The sequence below is a fragment of the Caloenas nicobarica genome, chromosome 2, assembly GCF_036013445.1.
Source record: "Caloenas nicobarica isolate bCalNic1 chromosome 2, bCalNic1.hap1, whole genome shotgun sequence".
In the NCBI taxonomy this organism is placed as follows: domain Eukaryota; kingdom Metazoa; phylum Chordata; class Aves; order Columbiformes; family Columbidae; genus Caloenas; species Caloenas nicobarica.
Window position 1 is genome coordinate 145,510,270 of NC_088246.1, and position 26,774 is coordinate 145,537,043.

General features: G+C 39.4%; 1 protein-coding gene across 4 annotated transcripts in view; it reads left to right on the forward strand.

The window, feature by feature from the left end:
• OXR1 (oxidation resistance 1) overlaps window positions 1-26,774 on the forward strand; it is a 283,064-nt gene that overhangs the window by 139,627 nt on the left and 116,663 nt on the right. For all 4 annotated transcript variants that reach the window (XM_065628162.1, XM_065628164.1, XM_065628161.1 and 1 more), the window contains exon 3: window positions 6,815-7,011. In XM_065628162.1, the coding sequence (XP_065484234.1) occupies window positions 6,815-7,011 (197 nt within the window). The remainder of the gene's footprint in view (window positions 1-6,814; window positions 7,012-26,774) is intronic.

Here is a 26,774-nt window from a genome sequence, read left to right on the forward strand (position 1 = left end):
CGTTGTTGATGTATACCTGCCACTTTGAATTGCTTTTTGGGCTGTGTGGGTGTGAATTCATTCCTAATCCTTTCATAACACCACCCATGTGAAGGTCGTCTTCTTCTGGTTTTCTGCCATCAAATGGTCTCATAAGCTGCTTGCATTATCAGGAAACTGCTGCATGATCAACACATAAAGTAACTGTCTGAAGGGCTTTTCTGTGGGTTTGTGTTTGTGTGTTTTCTGACAGACATCAATTTTAGTGGTGTTCTATTTTCTAGCTGCTTTGTAGTGATTGGTTTTGTTTCCATCTGCAATTCATGACTAATTCAGATTTGAATTGCAAGTATGTTGTACTCCGTTGTGTGTAGTACTTACATAGTAGTGGATATTTAGGGATAATACGACAGCCAGAGCATGCATTGAGTGGCTCTTTCCCTGTGAAACCCCTCTGCGTTCCAGTGATTCTTGGCTCAAGGAATTGGTTTGCATGCTCCACAGCCCCTCATGGATGTTTTCTGCCTGACTCATGTCATTCTTTTTTGTGCTGAGCAATGCTCCTTGCCTGAACAATTATTTCCACCGTGTGATTATATACCGTTCCAAGAAGTACTTCTTCGTGTTTGTTCCAAACTTGCTGCTTGCCTTCATTCGGTGCTTGTCCCACGGTGTAAAACCATTTGCCGCTCTCCCGTTGCTGATGGCCGCAGAGGTCCCTGCGCTGGGCCCTCGGCGGCAGCTCCTTCCCACAGTCCGTTTCCTCTCACCCCGTGAGGAACCGACTCATCATCATCACGGGTGTTTTTTGTCTGGATCAGTCTAATCCTGCTGTCTTCAGCCGTCCCTGGCATTGCCTGTTGCTGCACAGGTGCCGAAGGAGCCTCAGGCGGTAAACAGAGCCTGACTGCAGACCGCGGGCCTTTGACCTGACGCTCCGAATCGCCACAGCAGCCGAGAAATGTCAGCCTTGTGCAATTGCAGATTTGTGTGGAGGTTGGCAGGGATGGTGTGTCCACAGGGTAATAGAGTAAATTTTGGGGCTAGCCTGTGCAGATGCCGGAGGGTTAGGCCTTCTCCTTCGTTTAAGGTGTCAGAGCTTCACAGTGCTGTGTTGAAAACAAAGTTTACTTTTTTCCAGAATGAGAAAAATCCTGGCTGTTGACATCAGTTTAAATCACATTTCTTGCAACAAATAAATTTGTAACAAGCTCTTCTGGGCATTCAAAAATACTAAATGCACCTCTGAAGAATAAGCATCACTCTTCAAATGAATGATTTTGCTTCTCCTATTAACTGTGTAGTGAAATCTCTGAGATAGTGACAAGGAGCACAGGGAGCGGTTTTTTTTTTAATTCAGTAGATAAGAATGAACTAGGCTCTCCTCCAAATCTTTGTTGCAGTAAGGGATTTTTACTTAGAAAGTCACAAAGATCAAATTGTACAGATTCCGAGCCCCTGGGATGTTTCGTATGCTTGTTTGTTTCCACCATGAACGGTTTAAATGCTTTTTTCTTTTCTTTTGGACTTGACTGCCAGCCATGCTTGTTTTAGAGGCTATCAGGGTCTGTTTAGAGAATAATGCTTTATTTTTTTCCATGCTGCTTTACAAAAATTCAGGTTGCAATTGTAACATGAAAAAGTGCATGGAGGGTATTAGGAACTGAAGAGGTTTGTGATAGTGAATGTCAGGGATGAAATCCTAATGCTCTGAAAATCTATAGCTGACTTTCCAGTGAATTCACTAGCCCCAGGATTTCAGGACTTCCCATATGTATGAACTGCTCAGAGCACTTACTGGTCAATGCCTGAACACTCAACCTCTCACCCATGTTTTCTTTTTGAGGGAAATGGTAAGAATCCATTCAAAGAGACCTGTTCCTGGGAGGTGCTGCTGGGGAGCACGGGGCGCCAGCCGGTCAGGAGGAGGTAAAAGCTGGAACCGTCTGTTAGGTTGTTTCTAAGATGCAGTAGAAAATTTTGCAGTTTTATGCAGAGGATGGGAAGAGAAATAACCCACAAGTTCAAGAGCTGGACAGTGTATCTACCTCCAGGGAAGTAATATCACACAGTTTGGAGATGCACATTCCTCCTGGATTAGCTAAATGAGCAGATCCTCTGCGGTTGGTAACTGGCAGGATGCTGAGAGGCAGATTTGGGCTTTGTGCTTCCGTCTGGTAGGTTAGAGGCACCAAGGAGTGACTGTGTAGGAGTGTGTCTGGAGTTACTGGGGTGTGCAACATCTGCTCTGTGAAAATACAGTGAGATATAAATGCAGCAAATGTGGGTTTAATGGGTTATTAGCAATAGTGAAATTGAATTACACAAATAGGTGTGTGAAATGTGTGTTTGGACAGGGTTACCTAAAATGAAGATGCTGCTCAGCCATGCTCCAGGCAAACATGGCATTTCCAAATCCAGCCAGCAGCTGAATAAACCCTCCTCTGGACCTGCTTGATCTTTGACCCAGAATGGGTTGCCTCAATTAATTGTCAATAATTGGGCTTTTGTAGTGATTCCATGTTAGCCTCTCCTCTGAAGTTACTGCTTTTGCTGTGAAGGTGCCTGTCTTAACATCCAAGTGAGACCACAACCATATTTCACAGAAGCCACAAGTAGCCAGAAGACAACAGCAGTGACCAGCTTGGCATTTCACACCTCTCAAAGGCTGCAGATTTTCTTTTTGTGTGTGTATGTGTGGTGTTTGGTTTGGTTTGGTTTTTTTGTTGCATGGTTTTGCATCCTCTGTAACTCCTATAGCTTGAGGATAGCTGTAGAGAAAGAATTTTTCTGCCCATTCTACTTCATATCTCAGTCAAGTCAGGACTTTGTCCTTGCTATCAGGTATGCGTTTCCAAGCCTGACTAGTGCAGTGCTGCCTTTGCAGTCCTGGCTGGCACGCTGGCTGCTGGCTGGCTGCACCAGCCTCATTTTGGGTCACACCGGGTGAAACTAGAAGAATTGTGTTGCCTGTTTTTGAAAAGTTAGTTGAAGGCTGTTACAGAATACATAGAGTGAAAGATGAAAAAGCTGAGGCACAGTATTTCTCATATCTTTATTTTATTTTTCTAGAAGCAGACAGCCTGAAACAAAGCAAGACCCAGGAATGTGATCCCAAGGCATTTCATGTTCAGATTTCTTTCTGTCAGAGAATAAGCCTGACTGTGCTGCTTTAATATTAAAACAAACAAACCAACCCCCCCCCCAAACAAACAAACAAACAAAAAACCACCACCACCAAAATCCAACACAACATAAAGCTCGTAATAAAGCAGGGCATTGGAAAAGGGTCAGGCTTACAAATAATTCCTTCCTTTGGCTTCAAAACATACACAGAACTCAGGCTTTCTTTGCAAGACGTGGTAGTCAGTTTAAAGGCTGCCATGTTTTTTTAAACTGTTTGACAGTCATGAGTGTATCAATTACAACTCAGGTGGGCTGGAGGAAGATGCATCTGAGTAAGTTGCTTGTTTTTGTCAGGTCATTCATATAAAGTTGCATTCTTAGTTGAACCTGTGTCCTACTCAGCTGATCTTGTTATTGCAGAGTCTGGATTAATTCAGATCCTGTATATCTCCTTCCTGGCAGCAAAAGCACTGTCATCATGGTCTCTCAAGAATAGTTTGACAATGCTATGTGCACATGCTTGTCTTTCATGCTCCTGTTCTCTAGTACTTGAGTACCTATGGCTCTGGAACGCTTACATTTAAGTTATTCTGGATTGAAAGAGTAGATAACTTCTTGCACATTAATTTGCTATAGGCATTTCGGCACAGTCTTTTATTAATTGCAAGTCCCCTGAAAAAGGCCATGTGATATTTTTACTGCTCAGATGGCAGGTGTTAGCCCTTTACTCCTGTGTGATTCTAGAAGAATAGACACAGTATATTTGTGACAACAATCTGGTATTCCCTACAGTGCAGCAAGGTATTTTATTAACTATCCTCACACTGTAATTCACAGCTTTATTAATTGGACTGTCCTTCAGACAGCCTTTCTGGGGAAGAATATGTTCATAATATAGTTGAGAATATAAATCATAATGGTATTTTTCAATTTGTATAATTTATTTCAACTCACCTGCTCTCTGTCTTCCTCTGGGCAGAGCACAGAAATGCATAATGCAGGACAAATGTACATTTATTGAGCTTCAGGCCTCACTTGCCTTGGTTTGAAATTATGGAGGTACTAAACACCTTGGAGCTTCCTTGCCCACAACTATTTTGCACAACACAGAATCAAGACACTGCAATCACAGTGGAAGCTTTGGTTTGAAGTAGAGCATTAATTCTTGAAAACTAGTGATTTTCTTCCCCAAAGTCATCCTTTAAATCTACAAAGGTTTCAAGTGGTAAGGAATGATAGGGACTTTTTATATCACCTGAAATATGGCATATTCAACAATATAGCAGAATGGAGCATCATAAGGGAACACCATTTCGTTGTTAGTGAGTCAATGAAATATTCCAGCTGTCATTTTAGGTAAATACATTTGACCAGCTGTAGGCTTAAAGCTAGAACTGCTCCAAACACGGTCTCAATTTCTGGAGCATCATTTCAAACAACAGAACTTTCTTTTCTTCTCACACCATGTTTACTCCAAGAAGATGACCTGCCCAGTCTTATCTCAATTTTTATATGTATCAGTGTTCATAGAAGTATTCAGTTAGTTCATCCCAAGCTGTTTGGGGTGGTGCCCCCACTGACTCCATGTATGAGACCATTGACCAAGATCCTCAAAGTAAAGCTGGTATATATGGAGTAGTTGTTCATTGTTACTCATAATGCCACTCTTACTAGCCATTAAAATAAACTACTGTAGCTACTGTGTGCTGAAATGAACACAGTGCATAGTTAAACTGGAACCTGCCATGGCAGAATCCTGCCTGTATCAGAAGTTTAGATGAGTTCAGGAGTAATCAAGGACAAACCAAGAAAAATGAATCCAAGAGCTAAAAAAGGTGCATTGTCTGACTCAGGAAACCTGTAAAATGAACTTTGCTGGAGGGTGGAAGGATATCCTGGGGAAGGTAGCACTGTGCATTTGCCCGTACTCTTTCAATTGATGGAGCTGTTGTAGACAAGATGCTTATCTGGATGAACATCTGCTCCGACATGGTACAGCCTTTCATGTCTGCCGGAGGGATGAGCGTCGCTGTCATCCCCTCCTGTCTGTGCGGAGGCACTGGAGCTGAGGAGCGTTTCTTCAAATATGGGACACCCTGGGCCACGTTGGGAAGAAGTCAGAGTGGAAGTAGTCTTTCTCATTTGACCACATAGAGGAGTTCATTTCTAACTGCTAACTTTCTAACTGCTAGTCCTTTCCCTGGACTAGCAATATCCCATATGAGTATAGTAATTTCACCGTCACAGTCTCATTCATAAAATTCTGCATACACTTTGATACTTTAATATATCTTAGAGAGCTTGGTCATGACTTGAAGATTTTCCAGTCTACTAACAGCACTAATTATTATTGAAATATTTAATCAGTTATTCTGTTAAACTAGCATATTTAATTCTAATTTAATGCAGGAATCCTTGCTGTTTAATTGCAACCAATACATGGAGAAAATATTTTAAAAGTAAGGAGTAAAAGTTAAGAGGGAGGCTGCTTAGCATTAAATTGTTACCCTAATGAAATTATTATTTGGCATTACAGAATTCTGTCCATTTACTTAACTTGCTTCAGAATTTCAGAATTATTATGATCCATTCATCTCAAATCAATATCTCACCACAAACCATAAACATCTCACCATAAACCTCTTTTATTTGCAGGAGCAAATCATGTAGTCAACTATATACATTTATAGAGAATTTAAGAAAAGTCTTGAAAACCCAGTGTGTATGTAGTGAGCTTCACTACAACAGAGCATTCGTCTCTGTTCAGTAACTCTAGTAGAATAATAACTTTTATGTGACTAGAGATAGAGGAGATGCCAGAACTACAGTGATTCAATGATGAGAGTGTACTCGCCACCACTCTGAAGTAGGATTTGAGAGTTTTTCTAAGTCTCATTCCTGCAGAACTCTGATAAAATGACTAGATTGGGAGAGGACTGGAGAGCGATCATGTCATTTGCCTTGACTTTAGTAAGACTTTTGACATTGCCACAATATTTGTACACAAGTTATGATGCTGTGTCTGGATCTGTGGACAACTAGGTGAGTAAAAAAGTGGTTGGATGGTCAGGCTCAGAGAGTAGCTGTTAGTAAGTTGTACTGGACTCGGATGCCACTAATGAGCTGAGTAACACTGATTTCTGCAGGACAGAGAATTTCTTTTCCTCTGTCTGTGCTGTTGCAGTGCACAAAATGGTACCTGGGGTTAGTGGGATTCTTGAGTTTTGGTGAGAAACAACACATTGAAACTGTTGCAGAATGAGAAATGCAGTTGTACAGCCAAGTCTGAATTCAGAAGATTTTAAGTCAGTTCTTTTCTCTTGGAAGTTTCAGCAACTTTGTGCAAATGATTTCATTTCTTTGTACTCCCCTTATCTGTGGAAACTTTAGCCAGGCAACTTAATGACAGGTTAGTTTTTGGCAGCTCACCTTCTCTGAAATAGATTAGGGATTGATCCTTCAAGCAGCTCAGCAGGCTGATCTGAGGGCAGTTTATCATTTGTAGCTACATGTGAGATGGAAGCGCTGTAACTGATTTAGCAGGAGCTGAAAGGGGAAATTAATATAAGGCCTAATGTATTATTGCTGTTCTGTGTTCTGCTGCAACATGCATGAATTGTTGTGCAGTGAATATATTGCTGTTACTCTGTACAAAATCTAGCTATAGAATGATGTTTAATAATACCTCACTGCCTTAAATTGCCTTTAGATTAAAGAAAAAGTCCCAGTCGGTGGATATTAGTGGGCCAGGATGCAACCCAGTGGCAGCTGAAGCTCAGACACCTCAGCCCACTCTGTCTTCTCTTGCCACAAAGACAGCTACTTCTGAGGAGGAACAGAACAACACCACAAACACCCAAAGGCGCAATCCACGGAGGAGTGAGTTGAAGAGATATTACACCATTGGTGAGTTTTCTTTCAAAGGAAAAAGTAAAATATACTTACTAAAAAGGCAAGGTCTTTCTCTTTGTTTATTTGTGTTATTTTTTTTTTGGTTAATTGCTGTTGGCCACAATTGGCATTGTTAAGATGTCATATCTTAGTGCTGATGTCAAACTACCCTGAAGAATTAACTTGCTTTATTTATCTTGCACTATTTACAAGAATTCTTTCTTCTACCTCTTTTTTTTGTTGTTGTTGTTGTTTCTTAAGAACAAGTATTGAAGGAAGCCTAAAAGCAATTTTGGGAGGACAGATATGGGAATAATATAACTGCCTTTGACAGTGGCTTGCACCAGAGTTTTGGCAGAGGTTGTTTAGAAGGCTCTTGGTTAGAAAAGATTTCCGGTTTGGGGAGGGAGGAGGCCTACTGAGTGTGTAGGATTAACTAGGAAGGTTTCTGGGTGTCTTTCTCTGAATGTTTTGGTTTTTTGGATATTCTTCTGGGATTTCAGCACCTACGTGTTTCTTACAAAACCATCTTAGGAACCCTAGAAGGTGTTTCATAACTTGCTTCCCCAAAAATTGTTTTGAGACTGGGCCTGACTGATTCCTTTGGCAACATTTTGCTTCCCACCTGATTAAAACTGAGTGGAGAGTGGCCTTTTAGTGTTTGGGCCGGGTTCAATAGCGCTTCTGAGAGGCGAAGGTGCTGATGGGAGTGGTGCAAACAAGAGGGATGGGTGCTAATGCTGTGCTTTGAAGAGACAAGATGTCAGTAGATTTAAGGAAAAGAAGTTACAGATTTTAATTGTGGGTTTGTGTGCTATTGAATTATTGCAGTACAATGTGATCATTTCTTCTGTTCCAAGGTAACTATTCATGTGTCTTTAACTTGTCTAAAAGGTGAAAAAAAATATGTTGACTTAAACATCTTTCATTGTGTTATGTCTGAACCCTTGAAGTTGGCTGTCATCATAAATTATGCTGTTTTTAAAGAAGGAAACTGCATTAGCAATCTACACATTTTCGTAATGAAGGCTGTATTTTAAGTGCTGAATGATTGTATATGTTTGCATTTTTTGATGCCCTTCATTCAAAATGGGCTGTGCAACTGCCTTCTGAAAACTCATAGAAGTTTCAATTATCACTCAATCCTGTCTACCTTAAAACAAATAAAAATGAGGCTAAGGGAGGGCATCAATGGGTTCGTTATCATCTTGGACAATAGGTCTAAAATTTTACTATAAAAACACCAAATTGCATAATCCTTTAAAGAAGATTCTATTGTATCATGTAAGAATAGCATTCTAAATGAAATACTTTATACTTCAGTATAGAACATGTTTTCTGACAAAGCATAGTTAAATCAGTGTGTTTGAATGGCTTTTTACTTTAAAAGGCATTCTCTAAGAAATATTGATCTGTGGCTTTTTTCTCCTCCTTCCTCAAAATAATCTGAAATGACTATCAAAGATATGCCAAGATTGCTTCATACTTAAAGCAGAGGATAGAATGGGGGAGTTTTGCATCAGAGTAATAATGAAAGTAGAAATCCACCATATCATCAAAATGAGTTCTTAATCTAACTCAGTATTAAAAAAAATTGTTGGTAAATTGACCATAGCTGAACGTTCTTCTGTGGTCACCCAAAACACAGCTTGTGTATGGAAGCAGATACTCAGGTTTGCATTTATCTGCTTGTTAAATTTGACTCTGCTGCATTTGCTGTTGGGAACCTTTATAAAATCCTTATAATGAGAACTGGTAACCTATAATGAGGCTGGTAACCTAGATGTGCTTCTAGTGATCACAAGGTCTGACACTAGTTGCTCAGCAGCTAATCTCAGTAGAATGTTGTTCACACATTTGATTAGTTTGTTTGAATATTGTGCAGCACTTGATTTGACAGGAAAAGACCTCTCAAGGTTATAGAGTCTGGTGTCCTGTTTGATATGGGACTTCAGCCAACACTAGATCAGAACAGCCAAAGCTTTGTCTTGCTAGGTCTTGACAATCTCCAGGGGTGGATACTCCACAGCCTCTGCATATCGTGCTGGAACATGGGCAGAGTGTCCATAGACACCAGTGCTCATGGGCAACTTGCCCACAAACAGATACTGACATTTGTGAGCAACATTCGTAGATGCTGGGGAAGTATGAGGGGAACAGACCACAGAGCTTACGTGTTTTTGTTAAATATCATCTTCTGTTATATTTGTACAGAATACTGGATGAGATGGCCTGGCTAAACTGAACCAGTATGGGAGACATATAGGTTTTATCTTCTTATACATACAACCTTATCTATGTGACTTGCCTAAATCACAAGGAATAAGTTGCTAGAATCAGTATTACTGCATACTACACAATGTTTGAATTTTGCTGACAGGCAAGTTGAAGAGTTTCTCTGTATCTTCGCAAAAGCTTAATGGCACATGCTCCTGAATATTGTGATAATGAAAGGTTTGATCATGGACAGCACAGTACTGATACCAGATGAACATGTTTACTGTACTGAGTTGTTCTGATATTGAGTCTACAGCTTTGATAACCTGAAAGAAACTGTAATTATCTTCTTAGAGCTCCCATCAACTTCAGCATGCTTTAAGTTGTGACCTATATCACCCCTTTGATTTAAAAGTCATTTTCTATGACTTGTCTCAAAAACTATTTGTAATAGTCGAAGTCTAATCAAATGGTTTGTTACTTTCTTAGGACGAATGTACTGACACACCTGCAATGGCCTGGGACTGGAAAGAGAAAAATATTGGATGCTAGTGACGTTTTGTGTACAGTTGGCTGTTAAATAGCTTAAACAAGCACAAGACCTGTTGCTGACCTAGTACAATTACACAGGGGTTTACCTTGTTTTGCCCTTTGTTTGCATGTTGCTCTCTACTAAAAGCAATCTGTGTCCAAGACCAAGCAATGTGAACTAATCACTGTGATAAATTGATGAAGAAAATGTATTAGAAAACTAATGCTCTCAGCTGGCTTTGCTTTCTTCCTTTTAAAATTAGTATTCTGTTACATTAACCTCAGACCAGATTCGCAAATGACAGTGTTTATGGTAGTGGCTAATGGAGCTTCAGCAAACTAATGCCAATTGTGTTTTGTGTTACTGTCATTTTCCTTAACAACTTATTTTCAGTAATTATCATGATCTTCGAAGTACTTTATGAGAAGTGGGTTCAAATGTGGATATGTAAAATAAGTACGACATCTCTATAGAGACATGTACATATATAGAGTTTCTATGTTTCAAAATGTGAATGTCAGCATCACATTGCCTATTAACTTTAAGGCCTAGCTGGATTTGTTAATGGCTGTCCATTGTATTTAATAGCCATGCAGCTTAAAATTGTATATAAAGAAATGTGTAACCAGCTTTACCTTATCAACTCATGGAAAAAGTAAAATCAAAATGATTTTAAAAATACGGGTGTTTTTTATTTGGCTATGCAGAAAGGACTTCAGAGATCTTTATATATATCTTACTCGGCTTTGCAGACCCAAAGACATGTGGGCATTTACCTTGCACACACATGCTTTGCAGAACAAATTATAGCAGCTTGTGTATGCTTGCAGCTACGGTAGCAGATCCAGGCAATTGTCTAACAGTCTGTGCTCCTAAATACTCAGTAGCATGATTTTTTTGTGTCACCTTAGGTTTACACAGATTTACCTTGGACCTTTTGAAACTGAATATGTAATGAGAAAGGAATACCCTGGTAATTCCAAGAGATTTTAAAATTTCACCAGCACTGCTCCTACTTTGGAGAGCTATCCACAAGATCCTTATTTTGCATTTCATCTTTCCCACAGACTGCATCTCAGATACTTCCCAAACTTAATGGGTGCAGATGCACTTTTTTAAAAAGTCAGGGAAAAGTAGGTAAGAGAGAGAAGAACTGAGAGGAATAGGCAACAGGGAACAAGTTGTGTGCTCAGATGAAGTGAAACAGAAAATGGAGAGTCAGTGAGGGGAAGAAATAACTCTTCCATATGGCAGGCCCAGCAGGCAGGAAGGCTTCTGCACCTCCAGTGATGAACTGGTGTGAAGAAATTGAGTGGGAACTCCTAGATTAATAAGGCGAGTGTAGGAAAAACAGTCTGCATAGTGGGTTGGATGAAGTTTTTTGGAGAACTCTAGAAACAGCGCTCAAGACATTTAAAAACAAAACCCTAAAATTAGACTTTTTAGATGCTTCAGGCACTTAAAAATTCAGGCCACTTATTTCTGAATTTCTTACTGTTGAGTAACTCGCTCAAAAGAGAAAAAGAAGGTATCTGGGTCTTCAACACTCTAAATAGTGGGCTGGAATATTATACAGTGGAGAATTATATGGGTAACCTGAATTTGAGGCAGTAAGGCTGTGTCAGCTCAATGCAGTGTCCAGGCTACGATTCTCTCTTCTCAGCTGGCTTGCAGTTGGCCCAGGGGCAGCATCACAGCTGTGTTGCTTGTAGGACCCAACTGAAGGGTTGTAGGACCATACTTCGTTGTGTGATGCCTCAGGATATTTGTTTAGCAATTTATTCAGGTGACTGAAGTAGCTGATGTTGTTACCCTGTAAAGACGTGCACTTGAGGTGTTGGCTCTCATTCTCATTAAGCCATGAAAACCTGGTGTACAGGGCTTAGATACCTCTAACAGGATATACCCAGTAGACTAGCTAGTAATCCTGGTTTTGTAGATGTAAAAGGCCTTCTTTTGTTCTATTTGCCCTTAAAATAAAACTGCAGCACTGGTATAGCGAAAATGTATTATTTAAAAATAAGATGGTTACATAAAAATATTTTTGTGATTCTAGGACTCAGTCAAAAGCAATCATGAAGCAGGGCGGTAGTTCATACTAGAAAATGTTGTTAGAGTACGATGTTTGGGGGGAGAGGAGGAATGCAGCAATTTTTATTATATCTTCTAATAACTTATAAAAGCCTTAATGCCAATGTTACTGTACAGTCGTCTTCTACCACAACTTATTTCATTTAGAAGACAACTATCAACATTCCTAGGAAGCATCTTTGTTGATATAGTCTGTCTTCAGTAGAAGGTATTGCTGTTACAGCAACACAGAGTAGTTTAGACAGAATGCGTATATGTATGTGTACATAATATACAGCATGAGGACACCTGGGAAATACTAATTGCCAAAGTTCTTTTCATGCCACTTCTATAAATAAATAAATAAATAAAAAATAAAAGGAACTCACCTTTCTTCTCCAGTCTCTCTTGCAAATGAGGTCACCAGAAATCTTAATAGGGAAAATATTTTCTGCTACCATAGTAGTAGTCTACACTTGTATATTCTTTGAATATTGACATGTTAGCTATTCAGAGTAGTGGAATTAACTGATACAAAATCAGTGTGGAAGAGAAATGAGGCCATTTGGGATAAGCAACGCTGAATAAATACGTATTAGTTGACCAAGTTTACAAAACAAATGTCTACTAGCTAATGTGAAAGTGATAAACAGGAAAAGACAGACTTTCTCGTGGGCTCCTGATCTTGTTTGTGAGAGAGAAAGTTTCAATGGGTAGTCACTTTAAATTTGTTTGGGTTTAGTTTAGTCACTATTACTAATTTAGTACTTCAAAATGTATTATTGTTGAAAGAAGATGGATCTTCTGAAGGATTTAGGGGCATATAAATATAAGTAATCACTGGTCACAAGAATTATTATTAATGCACGAAATGGTATAAGAGAGAGTTTATAGAGTGATAGAGAATGTAATAGAGAAGATTTTATGGGGAAACCTAGAACAGAATTTTTTTTTCAGTGATTAATCATCATCTGTTCCTCATGTTATGAAAGGGAGAACTAAATGAAAACTGATCGACTACTATTTAGTGGATATAACTATACTTAACTCTTGTGCTAAATGCTTTCGATTGAGTCCATTTAAGTCATGACTTTTACAATTATTTGGAAGCATAAATAAATATCATATTGTTTACATCTGCGGTAGTTTCACTTTCTTTTCTACATTCCAGGCTGCTTCCATAAAATTATGACTTGCTTTAAAATATGTCAGAGCTATCAGATTGTGTGAATTGATCCACATTTATTACCAAATTTATATTGTGTTACACTATCTGCTAATATAAAATTGTTATGTGGGACTAACATCAGTTTGAGTGATGATTTCGTATGTCAGAGGTCTCTTATCCTGGTGGAGCTTTGTCAGTTATGGACCAGCCCAGCCACGCTGGAGAGCTGATGTGAGAGCGCCATGGACCATTGGCCAGACATCACGGTAAATCTGCTATTGGACTCAAAACTGGAAAAGGAGAACATCGTTGCACCTGAAAATATATGCTTATTTACAACCAAGCTGAGAATCTTATGGGATTTATCTTATGGCACTACTTGCTATTTTAGTCACTGATTAAAAATAAAGCCAGGGGGCTTCATCTTGCCTTCTCCTCAAAAATAAGCATCAACCTTATTTGAAGGGCAGATGCTGTGGCATTGTTGCTGTTTCTTTTTTAGTGCTCAATTCCCTTCCTGCTCTGAGAGGTTTTATTTGGGGTGCTCTAGAAATACCTTATCCCTTTTAGGGGACATGATCTGATAATAATTGGTGTATTTACTGTAGAGAGGTCTTCTTGCAAAGAATACTCCACTTTATTTTCAAACATGTCTTTGAAAGGTCCTTCTTATCATTTGGCAATTGAATATTTTTACTTCTCCTCTTCTGCGGAATTGGATGTGGTTACTTTCTGTGGTAGGTCCCGAATATCCATTTTTTCTCCTATTTGCACAATTACTTTTCTTGTTTGTTGCTAACATTAGGAAAGCATGAAACAGGTATATTAGAAGTAGTTGGATGGAGTTTGGTGCAGTAGATGCTGTAAATTTGGGCTGCGTCCTGTCCCTTAGAGAAGGACAGATGGGAGATGAAGCTGCCAACTCTCTCAGAGGATCCAGATGCTGTTCACACACATTTACAGAGTCTGACTGCCCTGTTCAATGCACTTACAAATTCCTTACTCACTGCTTTTTGAGGAACATCATTCTGACTGCTTCCTTTCAAATACGATCTAAGAAACTTTTAGAGGAGGAGGCCATTTTCCTAACACCTCATTACCTGTTTGTGAGTGATAAGGAAAGGGAAATAATTTGTGGAATGTGTGTATAATAAGGAAAGTGGTTTTCATAGCAACAGTAACTACGCAAAATTATTACTCACTCACCTTTCATGAAGATTTTTATTACTGATTCAGATCACATAGCTACTCTGGATGAGCAAGCCATCATTTGTTCATGTGTTTGTTTTTCTCTTTTTTTGAATTTAAAACTTGGAGCAATTAAAAGCCAGTTTTTAGTGTTGTATCCTTTTGTCCTTTACAGATACTCTGTGTATACTTGAATATAAATGAGTTCTGAGCTACAGAGACAGCATCCACCAGAAGAGTGATGCTCATTAGTGTCCTTTCATCTCAGCATGTCCCTTTTCTTAGCATCCTGTGTTTGTTTTTAATCATATAGATTGCTGTCGTATCATCTGCTGAGTCATTTTGGGCAAGAAGTATTTCAGTATTTTATAATTTCCCTGCTTTACATCAGGACAAAGATGAAATCTTTTACAGTTCTACAGGCAAGCTACTCAACTTGCAAGATCAGCAAATAGTAGGTACTCTTGGAATACTAAAATTTGAATCTCTGAGGGAGAAGAAAAGATAAACCGTTTTGACCTGTAAGCTCTAGGCTGATAGAGGGTGCGTCACCTTCAGTCTCTCTTGACGCCTTCTTTATAAGGGAAAAATTACTGAAAAAAAGGACTTGATTTCTAACACCTCAGATGTGCCTTGAGCATTATTCAAGTATTGTGAAATAGTGGAGTCTTCCTCCTAACAGTAAAAAAGAAAAAAAAAAGCATGGCAAGTATGGATTCACTGCTGAAATAGCTGGGTAATTTAATGATAGCAGATGCAGATAAGGCTGAAGCTTTTGAGCCTGAAGAAAGGGATCAAGGAGGACAATAATTACTGTTAGTAGGAAAGGGCTAAGTCAGGGATCCCTTGAGAAAAATCTTGATCCATAGAAGTTCATGGGACCCAATGGGATACATATGAAGGATGCTGAAGGAGCTGGCTGAGATCACTGTGAGGCTGCTCTCTATCATCTTTGAAAGGACATGGAAATCATGGGAGGTCCATGATGACTGGAGAAAGGCAAATGCTGCACTCCTTTTCAAAACGGGGGAGCTACAAGCTGTTCCGCCTCACTTTCAGTCCCTAGGAAAATCATGGGGCAGATCCTCTTTGAAGCTATTTCTGGATAAGTGAAGGAGAAGGTGATTTAGAATCGCAAGTATGGCTCTACCATGAGTAAGTAATGCTTTTCAAACTTTATTGTCCTCTCAGATGAAATGAAAGTATCTGTGGGTGATGTGAGACTGGTAGATAACATCAACCATTACTTTAGCAAATACCATGTTTTGTCACGTTTATTGTCTTCCAGGGCATCCCTGTCTCTATGGTGGGGCATTGTGGCCTAGGTGGTTGGACTACTTGATGGCTGGAAAAACTCAAAAGGTATTAGTCACCAAGATCATCAGGGGCCCTGTGAGGGAAGGCTGAGAGAGCTGGAGAAGGAGACAGATTCAGGAGGACCTTACAGCAGCCTGCCCCTGTCTGCAAGGAGGCTACCAAGAAGATATCTGGAAGTCTGCTCTTCGCAGTGGTGCATGGCCGGATGATGGAAGACAATTGGTCTAAATTGACATATAGGAGGTTTAGACTTGACATAAGGAAAAACTTTTTCCCATGGGGAGAGTCAAGGAGTGCAGCAGGATGTACAGAGAGGTTGTATGGTCTCTATCCTTAGAGATTTGCGAGACCTAGCAGGTTAAAGCCCTAAACAACCTGGTCTGATCTCATTGGTGACCCTGCTTTGAGCAAGTGATAGACTTCAGACCTCCTGAGGTCCTTCCCAGCCTGATTCAAACTTGAAATCTGAGGGAGTTCTACTGCACAGGCAGAGAGCTGTGCTCAGCTTAGCGCTTTCATTGGCAGTGAACTCCCTCCTCAGCTACTTATAAGAGCCCAAATTTTGCAGTCTTCATCATGCTGCTAGGGTACATTGATTTCCAGTTATTTTATCTGGTAAACTTCTCTATTAGATGAGGGAATATTATCACACCAAAGCACCCATTGCCATTATTCATATTTTATTCATTCTGAAGTCAAATGTGAGGTTTCCAGATAGCTTGATAATTCTACACAGCTAAAAAAAATTCTATTCAGCTAAAGCTGATAAAACTGATTATAAAAGTTTGTGATTTTTTTACTGTTTAATAGAGAAAGTTTAAAGTAGCTGAATTCATTACCTGTTCCTCTAATTCCCCACTCTTAAATAAAAAAAAAGTTTTGAAAGTTCTTAAAAGATCATGGAAGACCTATTCGTGCAAGGGGAGTCTCATATTTCTGTTTTAGGGATCGTTTCTCTTCTCCATGTTAAGTATTATGAAAGCTATGATTTTTAAGTGTTAATCAGAGATTTAGGTTTATTGTTAGTATCAAATGTCTTGGCATATTTTTTTATTTGTTTCCTTAAGCTTTCTTTAAATCCATAAAAATGTCTGCGGAGATGGGGGGCAGGGGTGGAAAAAGATATTTTGGAAAGAAAGCACAAATACTGCAGGTAATCTCAGTTTGGAAAGTGACTTCCCTCTGAAGCTAACACTGAGATGGTGAACCCAGCAGGTTTCCTTCCATAAAATGTATATGTGAGCACGAAATCTCCGATGGAAGTCTGATGTTACTCATTCCAGAATGAGTGCGCTGAAGCAGAACTCGGTTGGGAATACAGTGACAGGGTGGCCCAATCCGGCTGGTGCTGGGAGTGGGTGACAGCAGCCACCCGCAGCCCCGCGCTGGCCTCGGAGCGGGAGGCAGGGCCTGTCTGCACTGCCATGAACGACGGTTCCAGCGCTGCGGGGTGTGGAGGCCGCATGGCCTGTGCTGAGGGGCTGGGACTGTCCCCTCCCCTGCAAGCCAAATGCTTTCCTGCGAGTCTGGCAGCGACCTCATTCAAGCCATTCTTACTGTACTAGGACAGACCCAACCCGCGGTTTAATATTTCTAGGTCCTGAACATGACGGGCTACCAAATACCTCCCAGCAGATACAGGGCTAGAAACAAGCTATTTGAAAAGCTTCCTCTTCTACTGCCCTTTTTTTTTTTCCCCAGCTAATTTTTACCCTGTATTCAAGCTTTCTTTTTATTTTGGTAGATAAATAAGAACGAGATGTGATTTTTCACAAGACAGAGCTATTGAGTTAGGTTCATCTCTAGCACAGCTTGCTATGGAGTTCCTTTTGGATTTTAACAAACGGTCTTGTTATTATGCTCTTCCCCCCAAAATCCCATGGGAACTAAGTATAGTTGCCAAACCTTGATTTTTATCTTGGGCCATGAAGAACAGTTGGATTTTATCATGGAGTTATTGTACTGTTGAGTGTTCCACAATTACAGAGTATTAGTATGCACATAGGAATACGCAAAGAATTTACAAGTATAAAATATTCAACATTTATGAAAGAAGCCTTTTAATAAATTTAGATACTAATTAGCCAGACATGTTCATGAAAACTAAATAGTGGCAGCAGCCCACTACGTTTCCAGTGAATCTCATTAATTAATATGCTTGAGAAATTCTGTTTTTCTTTTAATTTGCAAAAGGCAGAATGACAATCTCTTTCCTCTGCCAGAGGAAATGCGGCAAGCATAATTTGTTCTAGGAGTTGTAAATTTGCAGTTTCTCAGTGACCGTAGCCATACGTTTGCTTAAGAAAACATGTGACCACTTGGGTATGTAATTAGGTGCTTTTGTGATCTACCTGCAGTTGAAATTATGTTGGTCCCTTTTCATTTGTATGTAAAACAGTGCTGAGACTGGTTGTTCAATAGTTTGCCAAGTTTCTGATATTCTTGCTCTTAATAAGTCTGAGAGAAAATAGGTCCTCCGTATAGCCATGTTTGAAAACATAAAACTTAAATGTACTATGAAAATTAAACAATGTTTTGAGAAATTGACTTAAATTCATTCTACAGATTAAATGGCAAATGTTCTATCTAACGACAAAAAACTCTTGTTTTAATAAAACATGAAGCACGGATTGTTCACAAGTCCATTCTTTCCAATGTAGCTGCTAACGTTAACAGCAGCTGGGTACTGAAAACTGCTGGGATCTCAGGGAGAACCCGGCGTCAGTGTGAATCCTGAGAAATGCCTGAATGACACACCTGCCAATGCTGACATAACAAAATGTCACCTAATGGTGGGGCCCAAACTCAGGTTTAACAGAATGTGGTGAATCCACATGGGGTTGAAACTACATAATCCACAGCTGAGTTTGATTTGGTAATTTCTAGGTAAGGTAGAACAACTTTCTCATCTGACATTGATCTGAACCTATACTGATTTGTTGTGGTTTTTGTAGTCAATACTAAATACATACATTCCAAACCTGTCAGAAGAGAGTAATACAAGGGTTATAAAATAGAAACCTTATTTCTTATTAGCAAAGAGTTCATTGTCTGCTGGAAAACAAACCAAGCCAAGTAAAACAAGTAGTTTGGCTTTTTTACATACTACATTTCTGTGTAAGGGTTACAGATGGGTTTGTTACTCCTCACAAGTAATGAGCATGAGAGCTAAGACAGATAATATGAGAAGTAAAGGGCTCACCTCAAACCCTACAGTGGTCTCGTGCAAGAGAGGACAAATATGTTTTTCCATTACAAGGTTGTTCTGAAAGACTGGCTTTATAATGAGAATACATCCAGTGGAATAGCATATTCTTAGGAATAGCATGTCCTTATTATACTTGATTGTAATTAATGTGCCAGAAAACGCTTTTTCTAATAAGCTACATTAATAAAGGTGGATTGGGTTCAGCGTAAAGTCTCAGTGTTCACTGAACAGGGTTCCTGTGTTTAGTCTTTTAGAAGCCCCATATCCTTCACTATGTTATTGCCATAAACAGCATCCAATTGATTTTCTTATTTCATTTACCAGAGCCAGAAAACGCATAACTTCATTTTCTTTTGGGTAGTTTGCCAGTTTTTTCTTTGGGGCAATAAACATTTTTCTCTGTACTGGCAAGAATGACGTGCTGTAAGTTCTTTTGTAATTATTGAATTTTTGTGTTTTTCTGTGAGAGTTTACTACATGACAACTTGAAAACAGGGTGTTCAATTTTATTTTTTAAACAAGGATAGTGAAGTTGTCTTATGCTGGGAGAGAACACTAATTCTTTATTGCAACTTACATGTGTATTATTTAGAAAAGAAAGGCTAAGAGATTATTTTGTATGGTTGAAATCATATGTCTGAGGGATCTATAATTCACCTGAGTTAATCAGGAGTTAATAAGCTCCTGATCACAGAGATAAAGGCATTGGAGAGAAGGAGTGGGCATTGCTATTGCTGCAGGTATGAAGAATGTAGGACCAGTGAAGCACCAGTACAAGAAGGAAGCAGCAAAAGGGCCGGAGTGCCAGCAAACGAGAAAGGAGCTCAGGGGGTCAGGATGAGAGGAGCTACAAAAAAGTTCGCTTGAGAGGAGTGCATATAATGATGCAGAATGCCAAAAAAAGTTCAGTCTCATACCTTAATCCCATGTTCTGTTAATAAAATCAGCCATTGTACTTCTGATTCTTGTTCTGCTGACAATATCCCTGTCAATCGCATTTGGTATTAAGACATTTTTAATTTGAAAGAACAGGGAGACGACTCCTAGCTAATTTACTTTATTAGTAAAAATACAGAAATCCTATTTCAAATATATTGATAAGAAGTGCTTTCCTTCAGTTACATGCCTCTAAGAGGGAAAGGTGGAAACATTTAGCCTGTTTTAGCTACCCACCCACTCGTAGGCTTGATACTTGCCCCTTTTCTACTGTCAGAATGACAGTAGAATGTGTGAGTGTGTGAATATAATGTAAAAATAGAGAGGAAAAAACCCAATGATAATTTTTTTTTTTAATTGCTAGAGACTTCAGTGGGATTGTTTTTCTAATCAATGCACACGGTATGTATGAACACAAAACTATGTATAGTAGCATCTGTTGCTTAACAGCATAACCGTTGTTTCAGTTTTGAATATTCAAAAACTACCTGTAAATTAGTATACTGTCTCTGTGCTCTGGAGGATAGGAAATGCACATTATGGTGGGTTTGTGTTTTCTTTTTTTTTTAATCACAATGTATAGATTATTTGGGGTTTTTTGCTAAATTAAACAGCAAAAGAAGTATTATTTCTACCAGTAGGACAGATTGTTAAGATTTGCAATTTTTCTTATATTCTGGGTGTTATAGTCCATGATCTTCATGCTCAGCTGCTTAATAAAGAAAGTTCCCTTAAAACCATCTGCAGTAATACTACAGCTTGCTTGTGATATATTTATGCTGTTGAAACCTCCTAGGTCTTCAGTTAGCTTGCTAGTGGTTGCTTAAGGCAGAAGTAGAAGAAGTATGGTGTTTGTGTGGAAACTGCTATTATTTATACCAACATCAGCCCTGAGATGTAATGTAGATATGTGTTCCTCCCCACATGTCAAGCCAGCAACATGCCTGGGGAGGGCAGCCGTGTTTTGAAGTCCAAAGCAAAACCAATGTCTGGGTCGGTTGGCTTCTGCCATCCCGAACCTTCCTGCGGGGGCCCCTGTGTCACCCACCCCAGGTACCCACAGCACCCTGGGCCTTCCCAGGAGCCAGGCACCCAACCAGAGATCCGGAAGGCTGTCTAACAGTGCAACCAGGTGACAGCAGAATATGGAGGGTCTGCTGCCAGAGTAACGCAATTGAACAATTATTTGCAGATGGACTCTGTTGTAAAGCATAATTCTGCTCCCTAGACTAGTGTACGTAGATCATCAGTCATAAATAACCTGTGTTTGCTATAAGATCCCAATTATATAGATGGCGTATATGTATAGGGGTTTTATTGGTGTTTTTTTGGTGGGGAAGAGTGGGTTGCTTTTGGGATTCTTTGCAATTTTTATGGGTTTCAGAGGGGCATGTTCAGGTTGTAGCAGAAACATCCATCTCTCAAAGCTTGTTTACTTCTGATATAGCACAGACAATATTCTAACAAAGAACAGTCTAATGTTATTTATGTGAAATCCTAAGGCATACAGGATAAATGTATTAATTGTAATTGATGCCAGTTTGAATTTAGGTTATTTAGCATCAAGTAATGTTATCTGAAAGCAAATTTAATTTGTATGCAACATCTGTGATGATCCTGCTGGAGTGATTTATGTAGAAAAATTGCTAGGAATGCGATCCTGTCCTAGTGGGGAAATTCATAATAATAAAAGAAGATATTTGCTACTCTGAGGAGTTTGTTAGCTAACTAGTGTTAGTTGTTTGCTAACACTTGAGGCATATTAGCATAATGGGAAAGCCATTGTCACGCAGCCTACCATCTCAGCAAGAGAAAATTAAATAAAAAGGAGTCTCTTACCACACAGTATATTCACGAAGCACTGATAAAGGTAATATACAATGATTAAGGTTTTAAAATAATTTCCTCTGTTGCTATATTCGTGTTTGTTAATAAAAACAGGGTCTTCAGTTAAAGTGTAATTTGATTTCATTGCTTGAAGCAACCTGCCCCCATGCATATCCCACTCAGAGGAATGCTACAAGTTGCTGAATTAATGGATGGTGGAGGAACTGATGTGTTTTCAGTTTAATCCTTGTGTTCCCTCTACCAGACCTTGTGCTTCGCTAGGGTGTAAGGATGTAAAGAAACACAGAACAAGTCTTCTCACTCTTTGAAGTTAGGAGTTCAGGAGAAGGAGGGAAGGAGAGGGATGTTGTTTGCCTTTTCTTTTTAATGGGCTTTAAATTCACAGTGAAGAACTGATGGAGAATTACCTTACTTTTGTAAACTTCTACACACACTATAATTCATGCTGAATGTCCTGAAGTTTTTGAGAGTCCTTACCTGTTATTTTGTTATTTTCTGTGGGGTTTGGAGCAGATCCTTCTTCACTTGAAAAAGTGGGACTGTATTCAAGATAAAGACATTCTAAAACCTCTCCTTCTCTTAGTAAACGCAACTTGTTGGATGCATAATTTGTAAACTGCTGTAGTATTTGCTGGTGGGGTAGAGGGTTTAAATATACTTATATGTTGTTACATTTGTGTCAGTTAGTCAAGCCGTCTTCATGAGAATGTTTTTGGGTCTGTTTAGGCTGTAATCCGACCAACAGTTGTAATCCTGCTCCCATCAATACTGAATGAACAGGTTCAGCTCGAACTATTCAGTGCAGATAATTTCTGTTCACCTCAGTATGATTTAAACTTTTGTTTCAGGAGATTTTGTTTCACTGGTGCAAATAGAGTCAAGCAATTTGCCACCACTTTTCTTAGCAGAACCCTACCCATATCAATGATGTCATTTCTTTTATTTAGAAACCGAGCATCTGTCTTCCATTTCTGCAGTGCTCCAAGTTTTGTGTTGAAATATACACAAATTTCTGTTCAAGTGAATTGAACTACCCCTATGAAATTCAAATTCAATCGCTATGACCATGGGCTAAACCAAATGGGTAGCTTTCCTCTCTTGCGTGAATGCTGATCCCCTTCGTTTTCATAATGCTGACAGTACCAGCAGGTAAATTAGTTGCTTTGCAAGGCAGATTATCTGCTCTGGTATCTTACAACATCCTTAGTTCCTGATTCCAGCTCATATTTCTGATTACTGTCTGTGAACAACCATACAGATACGTGAGGACAGAGAAGTAAAATGTCCTGGTAACTGGTGGTACTGGCAGTCTGGTAGTTTGTACTGACTGCGAATCCCAGCAGAGTCACTGAAGTTGGGAAGAAGCCCCAACAGTTTCAGAGGTCACACACGTGCTCTGATACAGGCTACACTAGTCCCTTCCTAATAAATTATGTATGACACCAGTCAAGTTATTAGTGTTTCTTAATGGCTAGTGCTTTAAGAGTTTTTCAGATGCAGCAGATATATATTTATATGCTGCCATTTTGGGGCGGGGAGAGGGTAGTTAGTGCAGGGAAATTAGCTGTTATCCAGTTAACCACTTCAAAATATCAATGCCTACAAATCTGATTATCAAATTAGATTAAATGCCTTCCATTTAGTAATGCAGAATTTGTGGATGCGGATAATTTAAGAACAAGCTTCACAAAACTCGAAAGCTGATACAAAAATGTATCATTTTTATGTGCAGTACAAATACAACCTACACTACAACGTTCAGTTGTGATCCCTAGGCAAAGGTATAAATCCACACAAGCTCTCAGTGTTCATAAAGTTTACTCTGAGTTTGCTTCATCAAAGCTTTAAGCAGAATCTGGCCCATCATTTCTACACAATGCTATTTGGTAGGCTGTATGGGGAGGAATTGGCTTCACCTGCACAAAGGTGTTGTGTTAGGAATTACTGTGATTCAAATAGGAGTATGGAATTATGTTGGCAGCGGGAACAGCCTGACAGGTCCCTGCCTGACAGGTGTGTGTGCACAGACAGAGATGCAATGTGCTTGTTTCTACCCCACTTCTTGCCCCAACAGATTTGTACTGCCAGTGGAATAGTAAATTACCCCACTGAGTTCACAGCTTCAGTCTAAGAACTGAAATTCCTCTTACAACTTGAATAATTTGCTAATTTAATTGGAAATGTTTAATTCTGCATTCTCTAGCTGTTTACTACTGAGGTGCCCAAATGGTGTCCACATCTGCTTTTGGACCCTCCAAATGATGATGAGTTTTTATAAACAGGTGCTTTTTAATAATTATTTACTTTATGTGTTGTGTTAATTTTTCCTTTAGAAAATCCTAACCTTGAGCGATGCTTGGGAAAGAATTCAGCCAAAGTACTTTGCAGTATTGAAGCTGGCCTAGGGAGGAGCAGTTTGTACTGTTTGCAGGGCTAAAGTGTGGCCTTCTTGGAGACCACTGACCTCTTTCCAAATAAAACCCTGCAGTGAGAGCACCGTGTGTGAATTTCTAATGACTTTGTGAACAAGGATCCGATCACTCAAGTAAAACCTCTTGAGGCACAAACTGGAGTGGACATTATGTTCTGGTTGCTGTGCAAAGTGAGCAGTGGCAGCAGAGAAAATAAACCTCTTTGTTCCAGGTCTTTCTTGCACACAGTTGCACGGTTGTTGCAGTTTCACAACCACCCACCCAAAACCATCTATAGACAACTGTCCTGTACCTATGTGTAATCAAATCAAAGAGTTAAGCTGTAACATTAATGTGGCAGCAAAAATACTTTTTCAAGATATAAGTGTAAGTCTTCTGTTACAGCTCCTGTTCCAGATTGTCACTATTAAAATACAACTTGCGAGACTCAAGCTCAGTGTTTATCATGGAAATAAATGTTGTGGTTTTCATAGCGTTGGTAAATAGGAACATAAAGTATTCCTGTTATTTAGAAAAGGGATGTAAATGTGGAAAAGTACCTCATTCCGAAAGTTAAAAATACTTCTGTATGTTCTGTTCTCAAGCCTTAGAAGATGCTCATTAAGAACATCTTTATCTCTAAATATTTTACTGATGAGCACATAATGAATTAACTACTTCCGTCATCATACAAAGTTTCTCAAATATTGGACACTTACTGAAATTTGATAGTGAGGAAACCCTGACATTGTTAAAGCACGATTTACTTCTTGAGTTAAAAATCTTGACTGATTCGAACTAATTATAGAATTATTAAGCAATGCCAGTGTATTGAATGAACACAGTGTGTTCCCGGTAGCTATCTCATACAGTAGTTTATGAGTAATATAAAGTGATCAAACTCGTATTTACTGTGGTGTTTGGGAGCCCCATTAGTGAACCTCCGGTGCGTGGTACATTACAAACAGGACAAGAGAAATAGCCCTTGCCTCAGGATTCCCAGTGTGAGAGGCTGCTGAGGAAGGCACAGAGGAAAGGGTGAGCGTGTCCGTGCTGGGCTGGAGCTGGAGCTGGAGCTGGCCCTGGGGGAGCAAGAAGACACCTGTAGATACCTGGGTTTGTGTATGAGATGATAAACTGAGCCAAGGGGATCCAGCTGTAGATGTTAAGGTGCAAATTGTGTCTGCTCAGAGCTGTGTCTCTTCTGCTTCCACTTCACCTTTGGTGTCTCTGCACAAAGCTTTGCCGTAGCAAATGGATTTCCCAAACTAGATGAGCAGGAGCTGGAGACGTGGGCACAGCACTGCTGGACAGGCAACCACCGCAGCTGCTTCTTCCACTCTCAACCTTTTATTACGGGCATGCGAGAGTCAGGAGGCAATTACTTTTAGGTATTATGCAGGATTCTGGACTAAGAGGAATGGGTTATAACAGATGGTTACAAGTTTTGAGGGTATTATTTTGCTCCTTTTGATATTTTAAAATGTCAAGTAAATAAACAGAACAGATTTTGCCTGTTTACCTGCTTAAAATATGAATTTATGGTGTGGAGAGTGTTGCCTCTTCTGGATATATTGGTAGTCTTTGAACATCATTTTCCTCTTTCCATTTTTTTTTTAATAGTGAGCTGAATAAGATGCTTAGTTGACCTATGAGACAACAGCTTGAACTCATGTTTTTGATGTCCTTAAGCAGTAGATGTTCATGATTTCTTAGAGTTTGTTTATTATTTATATAATGTTTTTGTACTTCTCAGAAGGGTATTTTAAAAATCTGTTTGTAGTGTTTTATGTTTTATATAACAGTTTTATGTATTATGAGATGATCTTATTGGTGTGGCCAAGGGAGTATATAAGGAAAATGTTCCATGTCTGTCTTCCATTGTGAACAGCAACTTACCTTTCAATCTTGTATATTATAACTATGCATGTCCTCTAGCAACACTCTTTTATTCTGAACAATTAAACTGCAGGACCAATGTATTTTTTTTTGGTGTAATGATGACTCAGTGTTATGGTATTTTGAATTTACAGAAGCACTTACTATTTATTCTTGAGAGGTCAAATACTTTTCTGTGATTCTGTAGAGAATATAACTACCTTCCCAACTGAACACCGAATGTCACCAAGAAAGAAAAATTAAACTGCTAGGAAAAGTAATGGTACACTTATTTGAGCTAATATGCTACAGTTACGCAAGTAAATGTTCATTGAATTAACACGAGCATATCAGGCTTTTCCAGTCTGGCCACTAGCCCCCAACTAATTCAGGCTGGTGGCTCTGGGTGGGATCTGTGCCTCTGGAGTGAACTGGTGATATCGGAATGGTTTCTACCGGTCAAGTGTGTCATAGAAGACTATACCAATTAATACTAACAAGCTGCTGTATTAGCAGCCGTGGCACAGAGACTGAAAGGTGAAGAACAGTAGACATTAGTCTCTCAGCCCTGAAGTGATTAACCTAATTGGTGAGAAGGCGTGGGGAGTGCGCGCAGGCTGCGGCTGCGTGCGCCGCCTGCCGTGCAGATAGAGCAGGGTCTCCAGTCCTCAGCGCTCGGGTCTAATGTACCCATCATTGCCGTTGCGTTCATTTGCAAGTCACAGGGAACAAACTACAAATCCGGTTGTGTGTGGCACAAGGAAGCATTTTATTTACTCATGGCAACAAAACCTTCAGCTCAGTTCGAAGATTGCCTGACTCATGGTTATACGCTGGAGTGATGCTGGCCCAAACTTTGAGCATATGAACACCTTGAAAACAGGCAAAAAATAAACACAAGATGGCTTTTTGCTTCCTTTTTCTAAATGATCGGTTACTGTATGGTTCAGAGAACATATCTATACTTTTATGACTGTATGGTATGTTAATTGAGAAGCGATAAAT